The following is a 12,264-nucleotide window of genomic DNA, read 5'->3' as shown; positions in this document are numbered from 1 at the left end:
AATGTAACAGCACTTAGAAGGTTTGTAGATTATTCACATGATCATGTAACCAGCTTTCTTTGACATATTATACAAGTTTAATATAGCTATCAGATTTGAAGAGATAAGGTTTTTAAAAATCAGTGTTCACTAGTTGAAAGGCAATGATATGAAACCTTACGCTTTTCTATACCTGTGCATATGGACAAACATAACCATAAAAAGAAATCATTTCTGAATCAAAATAGACTAGATGAAAAAGAACAGCACTGTGTGCAATTTGCAATCATAAATATTTCCAAATCAATATTTAGTTTTCATCTGACTTGACAGCTGATTCGTTGGCAGCCCATGTATTAGCAATACTTCTTTACTTCTTTAAGCTATTAAGTATTAGGTTAAAATAGTATAATTGTATGCAGTCCCTGAATCTCATGAGAGGGAAAAATAGGGCCATTCTTTGCCATTTGTAGCAACAATATGGAATCTGATTGTTGACTTTCTCATACAAACCAACTATCAGAATATTTTAATTTCAAAAGTGGTGGTGTTACACATATTTTGTGCTTGTAAACAATAATGTAAATCAGTGTAGTCAGTACACAGTGCCGATATGATGATCACTAACATAAACTATTTTCCAGTGTGTGCATGATGTGTCAGCTCTGGAAGTTTGGGACATTATTTCGGTTAAGACTGGGAATACCAGCTGTCTGTTCACATGGTAACCAGTCACTTTCACAAACATGTGCCTCAGGAGCATCATGGCAACATTAACTCAAAGCTTCACAGTCAATAGTTGGGTGATGAAATGATGCAAGCTTAGCAGACTGTACCGAAAGCAGTGTGGATTCTTACCTGTGGAGAAACACACACGTGTCAGATTTCTACCTACTTACCCTGTCCCAATTAAAGCACAGCCCCAGGCTGTTCAGCTGCTCCCGCATGGACTGGATGTTACTGTAGGGAGAGTGAGAATGTAAAGTAAAGGTCAGGGACTGGCAAAGATCTCATGGCTTGATGTGTGGGGGTTGTGGTAGCCTAGTGGTTAAGGTGTTGGACTACCAATTTGAAGGTTGCAAGTTTTTCTGCCACTGTTGGAACTCTGAACAAAGCCATTAACAATCAATTGCTCAGTTCGGTAAAATGAGATAAAATGTAAGAAGCTTTAGATAAGGGTATCTGCCAAATGCCGTTAATGTAAATGTGTGGAAGATTATACATAGATCATTCCTAACATACATCGGTCTTAAGAAAGAGAGAGAAAGAAAGAGAGAGAGAGAGAGAGAGAGAGAGAGAGAGAGAGAGGGTCAGAGAACAGTGAATACTTCTATTATTACAGAGTAGCAATCAGCTGTAGCACCGGGCTCTGTATCGTATTTGACCTCTTTCTATGTACATGAGCATACAAACACACACACACCACAAATATTATCAAAGCAAATAATGTGGTGCAAGCAGTCATGGCATGACAAACAGGATATTAAAAATACAAACAAAACAGATGAGAAAAGAGCGTTTACACAGCTACCTCTTAGTCCAGTTTTCAGGGTCGAGGCCACGTTCGATGGCAGCATTCTCAGCAGGAAGGCCGAAAGCATCCCAGCCCATAGGGTTCAGAACCTGCCAATAAATATGCAAGGAAATTTAAGACAAAATCAAGCAAATGCAGATTCAATGACGCTGATCCGAGGCCAGGATTTTATTGGTGCTTGAGGTAAGGACTTATCCAAAGGCAGAAGGTCCATCAAGGCCACAGTATATCCTTCTAATAAATCTGGAGCTTCACATCTTATTATTGTGCTATGGAGATTCAGAGGACCAACCTTCAGAATAATGAAATAAAGCCCTTATGAAAGACATTCGTCTTTCAGCCATGACGTAGTAGTAGAATATAGGAGTTATTTATTAGGAGCCAAGTGTCATGTCACATAGTACTAGGTCTTATACAGTGTACCAGTTCCAAGTTAAGATAAAATTGTGATCTGTGGGATGCTGCATCGTCAGTGACAAAATAAAAAAGGTGTGCGGCTTTGATGAGAACGGTCATTGAGTCACAAACAATAAAATTATTAATGTCACTTAAAACAAATCTTTTAAGTTTTATATTAAAATGACACCATGTCATTAGTCTTATCCCTGCAATGATCAAACCACCCCAACTCTGTCTCACTGTGGGTATTGTTATAATTAAACATAGACATGAGAGTAAAGAGTCCTATTTTTAATTGCGTTGATCCAGAGAGACTGAGAGAAACTGATAAAAAAAAAATAATAAAAGGTAAGGAAAGAAGCAAAGTGAGATACAGAGCAAAGGACAGACAGAGAGACACAGAGAGAGAGAGAGAGAGAGAGAGAGAGAGAGAGAGAGAGAGAGAGAGAGAGAGAGAGAGAGAGAGAGAGAGAGAGAGGAGACTTCGCCTCTGAAAGGTTTGCCACTTGTGCTGAAGCAGAGGAGAATCAGTATCCTTGGAAACTGCCTGCATCGCATTTGTTAAGCAAAGCTGTTCGCTATGAAGCCAAGAGGGTGCTAAAACTCCACTGTACCGAGAAGTATGAACGACAGGCAAACATGAAAAAATATAACACAGCCTGCGCATGTTAATTAGATTGAGGTGGAAATGGCAGAATCACCACAAGACAAAGTCATTAGGACACGCAAATTAACAACCTGTGGCAAACATGCAGTCACATACTAACTTATTATTATTAACATATTATTATAAACATCTTATGACCAAACAGATGAAAAGTAGTACAAAAAATAGAATAAAAATCATGTGTGAAAGTAGCATGTAGCTTTACATTAAAAATCAAGATGTTGCCTTTTATGCTGGTAATCATCCCTAAATTCAGTTACTGTTACCCCCCCCCCACACACACACACCTCAATATGCGATGCAGTGACATGACGGAGCCAACTGTATTTTTTCCCCTTGCTTTGTTGCAGCTACTTTCATCTTTTTGTCATCATTTGTCTTCTGACTGACTTTAGTCTACTTTACAGAGTAAGCGCTGATGGAAATCAGACAGTTTTTGCTCAGCCTGAGATTCTTGCCCCTTTATCGTATCGAAATGGACTTCACAGTCCTAGTGTGGTACTGTGTGATAACTACTGTTGGTGAATCTCATGCAATTTCCAAGTACATCATCATTAGGATGAGGGATCTCTAGATGCTGTTTTTCCATCTGAGCCCATGGTAGTACCTCCAAAACAGTTCATTACTGATACGCTTCTGTCATGTCCACTTTTCCAGCTGGCTCCTTTAGTTGACTCACTCTCACATCAGGACTCAACATAAAGCATCAGACCCACTGTCATGGGCCATGTGCCAAATGTTTGATCACACAGCAACAAAACACACCACCACCATATTAATAGACAGCAGCCGGAGAGGGTCTGCTAAGCCAGAAATTGAATCGGTTAACAGTGTCCTCATTATATTCTTTGAATTTTTTTTCACTATTTTATATATAAAAAAAAATCTCACAACACCATCTGTTGCAGAAGGAAAGACAGAGGGATGTTAAATGAAATCAAAGCTAAAATGCCTTAGATACAATCTGAGTTTCAAGTCTTTCCTGTCTTGATAAGTATAATTTCCATATTGGACAACTATTGGAACTTTTAATACATGCGAGTAAATGTGTGAGAAGCAAATTGATTCTATGAGACAAGGCAAACACAGACAGCTGTGAATCACATAACCAGCAGTGTGTAACAGTTCCAGGTGACTGAACAGATTTAATGTCTACTAGCTTCAGAGTCTACATCATATTCAAACTCATTAAATATGTGTGATGTGCTTAGTGATTTAGCTGCTGGTTTCTTTGTTTGGTGCTGGATTTTCGTTACCTCTGTGAGAAGTTAGTGGGTTTGTGCTGCACCGACATCACAGGAAAACTTTGCTAATACAGTTATAATGGCATTTAATAGGGGGAAAAACCGTCAGTGTTGCTTTGGTAATGCTCCTAAAAACAAGAAGAAACAGCTTCTTTTCTCACTCTCAATATAAATCACCAACATTGAATGTCCTATTAATGAGTAATCCAATGTAAAGACAGAGAAGTGGAGACAGAAAAATGTTGCTCTTTGTTCCAGAATGCAATGCAACTGTATGACAGTTGTAGCGAGTTATTACATACTGGGCTCAGCTAATTAGTGAGATGACAAGCGTAATGGCGTTGATAGTCGAAAGCTGAAACTGAGCTGTTTGAGTATACAGATGAAGAGGTGAGAGAGCTGTACATACTTAAGGAATAAAGCGTTGCTGATCTTGGCCTTTAAGTAGAGATGAAGCAAAAGAAAAATCTCAGTAGCAGTGGTATTAAACAGTTACCCAATGCAAAAACAGACCAAAATTCAATGAAATTAGTTTAATTTATTACTACATTTTGAATAACATTCAAGCAATTCATTTTTTGCAATTCAAATTCAAATATTTATTATGAATATTGTCAGTTAGGGTTGATTTATCCATTAACAAGTCCCAGTTTTCACTTAATAAGTGTCACCGTCTCGCCTACCTGGTAGCCAGGTAAAGCAGTACATGCTTGGCATCACAGCAAGTTTATTGTATTCCTGTTTTTTAAATGGAGTCATGGGACATTATAGCAGAGCACAAACATGACTCTCAACACAACTGTGTTTGTGCTCCATCATAACAACACGATCAAGCCCTTCAGCCATTCCCTCGCTCCCCCGCCAAGCTTCCATTATAAGGAAATCTGACTGAGCAATGTCAGGCTCCAATTCAATCAGTGTCTTTGGGGCTGCTGCTGCTGCTACAGCCACTGCAACCGTGCTGACACTAAGCCCAGGTCCATTAACTCATCACCTATATAAAGTGCTGCATTTACAAAACCAGCAGCTGCTGCAGGTCCCTGACATGAGCGTGGAGTGGACAGCGCTGGATAATGAGATTATGTAAAGGCCACACAGAGGAAGTGCTGGAAAAGCAGACTGAAAAACAGAAAGGTGCAGGGAGGAGGAAAGCCTTAAAACAAATATTTAGAAATAACTTCTCTAGACTTATTAAATACAGCCCCATCTGAAAGTATTGGAAAGGCAAAGCCAATCCTTTTGATTTTGCTGTGTACTGAAGACATTTGTGTTTGAGATCAAACTGATTATGAGAAGATAGGTCAGAATTTCAGCTTGTAGTTCCTAATATTTACAGCTAGATGTGTTAAAGGATTTAGAACACAGCACATGGCATTGCACCCCGTTATAACAGTTGAAGATTTGGAAAAATTCTCTGTATAGCAGCTACCTTATGACCTCTCATACGCTGGAAGTGAGCGATGGTGTCACTGATGGTGTAGACCCTCACATGGCCCATGTGCAGACGTCCAGATGGGTAGGGAAACATGGAGAGGACATAAAACTTCTTCTTCTGGGTGCACTGAGTAACAAATAAAAAAGAAACATTAAAGCCTAAAAAATATTAAAGCCTTTCATTAGACAGTCAAACAAACTGAAACCCTCGATATATTGCAGGTCGCAGCAAGATGATGCTTTGGTAAACATGTCATATTAAACTCCAATACTAAAGCATAAAGTGGAAAACGAATAAACATCTGGAGATATAACAATCTTTTTCACCATCAGACATAAAACTTGCCTGCCTGAATGTTACCGTCAGTTTATTTTAAATCTTTTATGTGAGAACGTGTTTACATCATATGCAGATTTGCAAAATGATGTTATGATCAGAGCTGACTGACACACACACACACACACACACACACACACACTTTAAGAACTTTTAATGATTCATAAAGGCTTGAAGAAGGCTGCTGGTTCAGGAAGCATTAATCAGCTCAGGTCATGAGATGTCTGAATTATTCACAGGCTGCTAAAATGACAGTAAAACTGCTCCAACACAAGCCTTCGAAAAGATTTGGACTCAATTCCCAGGAAAATATCACATATGAAAGGGGAAAATACACATGAATCTAGGATTAAATGTGGGCTGAAAGTGTAACTAAACCATATGGCAGTGGTTCATTCAGAACTGGAGAGATAATGGCTCAGTATTTTGTAGTATAGGATCACACCTTTTAGATTAATCCATCTCTTTCACACGGCTTGAGAAAAGAGCACTGCACTATCCAAAATAAATGAAATTGCACATGAAGCTTCAGGTAGACCAGAGAACCATTTATATACGTCAAAGGCCTTTAACAATCTGGCTATAGCTTTAAGGGACAAAGTATTTTTAGAAAAAAGGAGTGCCGATGAACATCAATTACAGACAGACAGAAAATCTATTCATCTTCTATAGACATTGACTTAACTGAAGTATTTAAAAAATGGTGATGAATTAAATAAACACAAGGAAAGGGACAACAAGGCAGAATACTGAGGTACTGTATATTCCCTGTCCTTTGCTCTGATCCTTTTCATACGTTCATTTAAAAGGTATGGCTTTTGTTATAAGAGCAGATCAGACAAACCTGTTTACTTTCTATATACACATCGATCAAGGCCATCTACACCCACAACTACACCAAAAACAAATTCAAGAACTTTTACTTTTACTTCAACAACATGCGTCTGTGAGATGAACAAATAGTGTGTAAAAGCAAGCCCTCATCCGTCCAAAATCCATTAAAATCATAATTTTCAACAGTGTTCTGATTATGAAGCCTGTAATTGCAGGGCAAAGTGTGTTTACAGTAATGATACTCATTATACCAGCATGGAGAACCAGAATAAACACAAATATGCGGTTTGTCTCATGTGATATTTTTAAATGAAATGTGTTGTACTTATCAGTAAACAATCTCTACCATAGAACATGATCTCAAGTGTCACATACGATAAACTACAGAACCACACTGTAGACTGGTCTTTGTTTGCCCTGTGCAGAATGTAAGCAGTGAGAATATTGGTTATGTTCCATAGACCTGTTGTTTGCGTGGCATGTCAAGTGTGCTTTCCAAAATCAGATTCATGAAATCAGATTCTTGTGCATGATTGGAATACTGTTAGAAGTACCACAATATTTAGTACTTTACTATGCCTTAAGACACCTTAGTTGTGTCCCTCAGTTGTGTACATCTATGTGTTTAATGTCAGAATTAAAGCCCTGACTTCATCATATACTTCCTAATAAATAAATAAATGCTGTATACTTTTGATTTTTTTAGATAAGCAGTAAGAACAGAAAGTCAATTCTTTTCTGTGACTATAACTCAAACTGTTTTAGTACAACATTAAGGAATTTTATAGAGGAAATGCAATGCATTAGCTGATCGTTAATCAATACTGTGGAAATTAGATTACAAAAAAACAACAACATATAAACAAAAACACTAAAAAACCTCCAGAACGCTCACTGACGTGGCCTGGGTTTGATTCCCAGGCAGGGAGCAAACCCAGCCACCGAAGAGTTAACTCTCAGTGCCGGTCCCAAGCATGGACAATAGTTGTGTAAGAAAGGGCATCCGATGTAAACCTTGTGCCAAATCTGATATGCAGACCAGACAAACCTGAACAGGGAGCCTCAGAAAGAACAACGATACAGAAACACTAGATAAACAAAGCCGTAATAAATCAGATAATAATGTAGCATTCACTTCTGCTTATTTATTCATTTTTTTGATTGAGAGTTTATTAATAAAGTAGTTGATATATACCATCTTCAAACCTACTGGTACAGACAAGCCACATATAAAATGTAAGATAAAATGCCACATATCAATGTAAGTTACATGTAAAAATACCTTGTTTAATACTAAATTTTAGAGTTTTTAATAAAAAATACATCTCTGAAAATTACTGTTTTTTATAATGTTTAATGTGTAAAAATGTTAAAATAATGCATCATCCAGGATTTCCAATGTAAATCTGATCTGAAGGGGCATCATCCAGGATTTTTTATTATCGAGTAGCCAATTATATTTGAGTATTCTTGACAGCTATACAATTAAGGTTCAGAAAATCATACTCCCTCGTTGTGAGTTTGATATTGCGATATATTTCAAAGACATGTATCAAGTTCTTACACTTGTGGATTGTGTAATATTTGAATAATAAATATTATAATTGATTGAATTTTGAATGTTGGAAAGCACAGTGGTGGTTTTGGTATTGTTGCCTCACAGCTCCAGTGTCCCAGGGTCAATACTGGGCTCGGGTCACTGTTTATTTGGAGTTTCTCTAGTTCTCCCTGTGTTTACGCAGCATGAATGTGTGTAAATAGTGCCTCAATCCCAGCAGACTCCACATCTACCACAACCCTGACCAGGATAAAGCAGTTACTGAGGATGAATAAATGAACTGCAAATGCACATTTTACAGGAATTTGACAGCTCAATAATACACGTACAGTAGCAGTGTTATTTTCACAGTGGGGTCTGGGGACTGCCAGGGGTCAGTGAAGCATAGCCAAGTCTGACTAATTCATTTTATTAGTCATTCATTTAATTTGTGGAAAAACACGACCTACCATCATCTCGTTTTTTTTTCTATTATATAACTGTTAAAGTTATCCTTTTGACTGAATAATCAAATAATTATGTCAAATTGGATGTAACGTGTCAGTAAAGAATTTATGAATAGGAAAATATAATTGTGTTGTAACACTCAAATAATGTACATGAAATACAAGTTTGGAAGATACTCACTCCAGTTTTTACACATTTTGTTGTTACAGATTTAATTAAAATACCTAAATGACCTTTTGTGCCATCAATCTACACAATACAACATATAATGACAAAGTTAAAACAAGCTTTGATATATTTTAAAAATGTATTTAAAATAGAAAATCTCTCTCACCCACTCTCAGGTATTTTATTCAGTTCTGTAGAAGCAGTTACAAGTTTGAGGCTTCTTGAGTAAATCTCTACAACATGTAGATTAATGCCGACTCTCTCATTCTTCCTGGCTGATCCTCTCAAGTTCAATCAGACTGGATGGGGGGCATTTGTGATCTTAAGGTTTCTCTGCAGATGTTCAGTGGGGTCTTGGGCTTTAATTCTGGACCACTCATGAACATTCAGGGACTTTTCCCGAAGTCCCTCAAGCTTAGCTTGGGTCTTGTGCAAGTTTAATTAAACAACCCTCCATTTTCTTTTAGCTGCATTCACCTTTACCTCACTTCTAACAAGTCTTCCTGTCCCTACCACCGATGCTTCCACCACCATGCTTCACCATATTAGCCAGCTGATAAGCAGAAACTAGGATTGACAGACATACTGATTTGAGTTCATCTCAATTTTCAACTCTATTTCTCTTTAGACAATATCTTTTTCCTTATGCTTTTAAGTGCCTGTCATTTACATTTTACTCAGAAATAGCTCCTGTCTAGCCACTCTGTCTTAAAAGCTCTGATTGCTTGAGTATTTTTGAGATGGTTGTTGTTCTGGCAGGTTCTCAGGATTCTCTCTGGTCAACTACATGAAATGATGATGTGAAAACCTGTTTTCACTTTATCATTAGGGATTGTTGTGTATAGATTGTTGTGTAAGACAATAAAATGTGCCAAACTGAAGGGATCTGAATCCATTAAAATCTGTGCTGAGGGGGTCTATAGTATTTATTTTACAGTTAAAGAAATTCAGTGCTAAATAAACGTTTGAGAAGCCATGCTTTAGTGTACCCATTTCACAGCCGAGAAAGCTAGCGGTAGATTCCAGTATGGCCCAGACACACTCCCTACTTGTTGTCTGTGAAGACTTGCCAGGTTGATGATTATTGACAGGTTGACTAGGTCCTTTAATAGGTTGATTATTGTAGGTGCAGTTACACTGAGTAAGGAGAATGTATTTGTGCCCTGTGAAAGTTTAATATGTGCAAACTTCAACACATATTACAGCACTGTAACTTTAAGCATCTTCACAATGTTGTGCATGCACAAATCCGTAAACAAGCAGAGCACTTGGTGGAAGAAATCCATTCAATAATTAAACTAGTTTCACCTGATTAGTTATAGGCTTCACTTTGAATTGTCTTCCATTAGAACCATGACCAGTGTTGATATAATGCAATTCAGTCACCCACCTGCTCCTTCATATCTTTGTGCCACTGCTCCTGGATGCGTCGATGCCACCATGTCTCCACCCTCCGTCTGGTGTCTGCCCTGTAATCTCTCTCCCACACTCCACTTTCGCTGAACACGCTCCGAATCCCAGCCCTGATGGCAGGCGTGGCCTGAATGAACCGAGGACGTAGACATCCTGCTCGCTTCAGCAGTCCCACAGAATACACAGCAAACTGACAAGTTTCATGCATCATGCACCTGAAAAATAAAAAACAAAAGTCATTAGGACTTCTAAAGGACAATAAAGATGGCTTAAAATTGATGATTAAGTTCACAAGAAATGCATTAGTTTATTATTAAATTACATGTACTCCAAGTACAAATTTTAATGGACTAAAATGTGGTGTTTAACAAACATCGCTGACGGAGTGACGTTTTCTGTAAGAAGATACTTAGTAAACCTATTGGAATGAGCTTCTAGTGTCAGCACTTTGTAACAGACAGTAAGAATTTAGTCTTAGCAAAGTCTTCAGAATTAAGGACATGTTCTGACAAACTGCAGGGATTTTTGAGTTAATAAAATTCCACAACATGGAACAGGATTCTCTAATTAATAAAAATGTAAATGTTGACAAATTGCTGCAGTATTACAGCAATAAATTCAAATTTTGTCACATATACAAAGAGAAGTCTGTCACTCTGTCGTCCAAACACCAAATATGTTTTACAAAAATGAAAATGATGGTCTACAAATTATAAAAGAAACCGTAAACACAAGGAGACAGAACTACTGCACTGTAAATCCTCCACCATCACAAAAATACACTACACACTAAACCAACAGGCACCAAAGCCAGCCTCATCACTGTGTGTCTCTATGGCAACATGGGATACTGTAAGGGGATTATTAAGCAATCACCTTGGAAACTAGAAATTAAATAATAAAGCAGAAACAATAGCTTTTCAAAGGTGCCAATGAAAGGCAATTGCCTTATTTTCTTTTCAATCGGACCACTGAGTGTAGTTTTAGCACTTTGTTTCTGGTTTTGCAAATGTGGATCAAGTTGAGGGTCAAACAGCCAGGTCCTCAAGGTGGTTCGATTTGCAGACACAAACATTCTCTAAAGCCTTTAAGTATGCTACTAACTAGGATTCTTTTTGACAGCACTGCATTAGTGAGGACAAAGGTGTTTTGCAGCAATGATTCTCAACCAAACGCCCACAAGCTTTGAGTCCCAGATCTGCATCACAGCTGAGTGGTCCAGCTGCTTTTTGCAACATGAAAAATAGGGAGGGAGGAATAGAGTGAATAAGTAAGGAACATGTGTGTCACTAAAAAACTATAAAATACAGAGAGACAGTGTGTCTGTGTGTGTGTGTGTGTGTGTGTGTGTGTGTGTGTGTGTGTGTGTGTGAGAGAGAGAGAGAGAGTTAGTTGCTATGGTTACAGATCTTTAAAAAGATAATAAATTGAACTGATGATGTGCCACAACAGCTTAGCGGCATTGGAACATGATATTGTTCTTCTTTAAGATAGAAAAAGAAAATAAATGATAAAGAACCTTCAATAAATTTGAAACTATCATTGGCTATAATCTCAAGGTTAGTCAACATTTCAACGTGGAGTGCTTTTGCCCTTTAATGAATACACTGATGGCAGGAACAAAACAGATAAAAAAAAAAAAAAAAAATTAATAATTATTTATGTCAAGTTTAGATTTTAAGATACTGCATCAACCCAAAATCTTCAAAATAAAATATAGCTTAAGTCAGTGATTTCTTATTCTGATATTACAATTCAAATACTGCACATTTTGGTGTTTCCCTTGTTCTCAACACATCCTATATTTTTTCATAAGTTTGTCGTTTCTTTGAAGGAGAAAAACACATCAACACAAGTGCAGTACACGAAGACACCAGGATCAGGAGTGTGAAACATTGGAGATAACTATATAAGTACAAAAAGTTAAGTGCTTACATAAACGAGACAAGCTAACAGACCACATACTCACAATAACGGCAGTCTCGAAAAATATCTTGAGTCATTCAGACCAATTTAATCTATGTCCAGTCCACATAACGCTCGGTGCATCTTTCTCAGTGGCTGGCAAGACAGGTCTCACACCGCTAACAGGGCGCCGCCATGTTGTTCAAAAACAACTTTATTAGTTACGTTACAAAGACATCCTCAGTGTGGCGCCTTCCTTCTTATCGCACTAAACTAGTAACACCTCATGTTTAATTAAATAGTGTTTGTAAAACCTCTATCTAATGACAGTACTGTTAAATGCCA

At 37.7% G+C, this 12,264-nt stretch overlaps 1 protein-coding gene across 1 annotated transcript in view; it reads right to left on the bottom strand.

Moving 5' to 3' along the window:
* lars2 (leucyl-tRNA synthetase 2, mitochondrial) overlaps positions 1 to 12,142 on the bottom strand; it is a 44,597-nt gene extending 32,455 nt beyond the window's left edge. The window contains exons 1-5 of the mRNA XM_060869839.1: positions 11,984 to 12,142; positions 9,992 to 10,229; positions 5,253 to 5,384; positions 1,511 to 1,602; positions 879 to 939 (exon numbers count right to left, since the gene is read on the bottom strand). Of these exons, the coding sequence (XP_060725822.1) occupies positions 879 to 939; positions 1,511 to 1,602; positions 5,253 to 5,384; positions 9,992 to 10,225 (519 nt within the window). The 5' untranslated portion in view covers positions 10,226 to 10,229; positions 11,984 to 12,142. The remainder of the gene's footprint in view (positions 1 to 878; positions 940 to 1,510; positions 1,603 to 5,252; positions 5,385 to 9,991; positions 10,230 to 11,983) is intronic.
* Between the last annotated feature and the right edge of the window lie 122 nt (positions 12,143 to 12,264).

Source organism: Tachysurus vachellii, chromosome 5, assembly GCF_030014155.1.
Source record: "Tachysurus vachellii isolate PV-2020 chromosome 5, HZAU_Pvac_v1, whole genome shotgun sequence".
Taxonomy (NCBI): Eukaryota; Metazoa; Chordata; class Actinopteri; order Siluriformes; family Bagridae; genus Tachysurus; species Tachysurus vachellii.
Note: the sequence above shows the minus strand (reverse complement) of the source record. Positions and strands in the feature narration are given on the sequence as shown.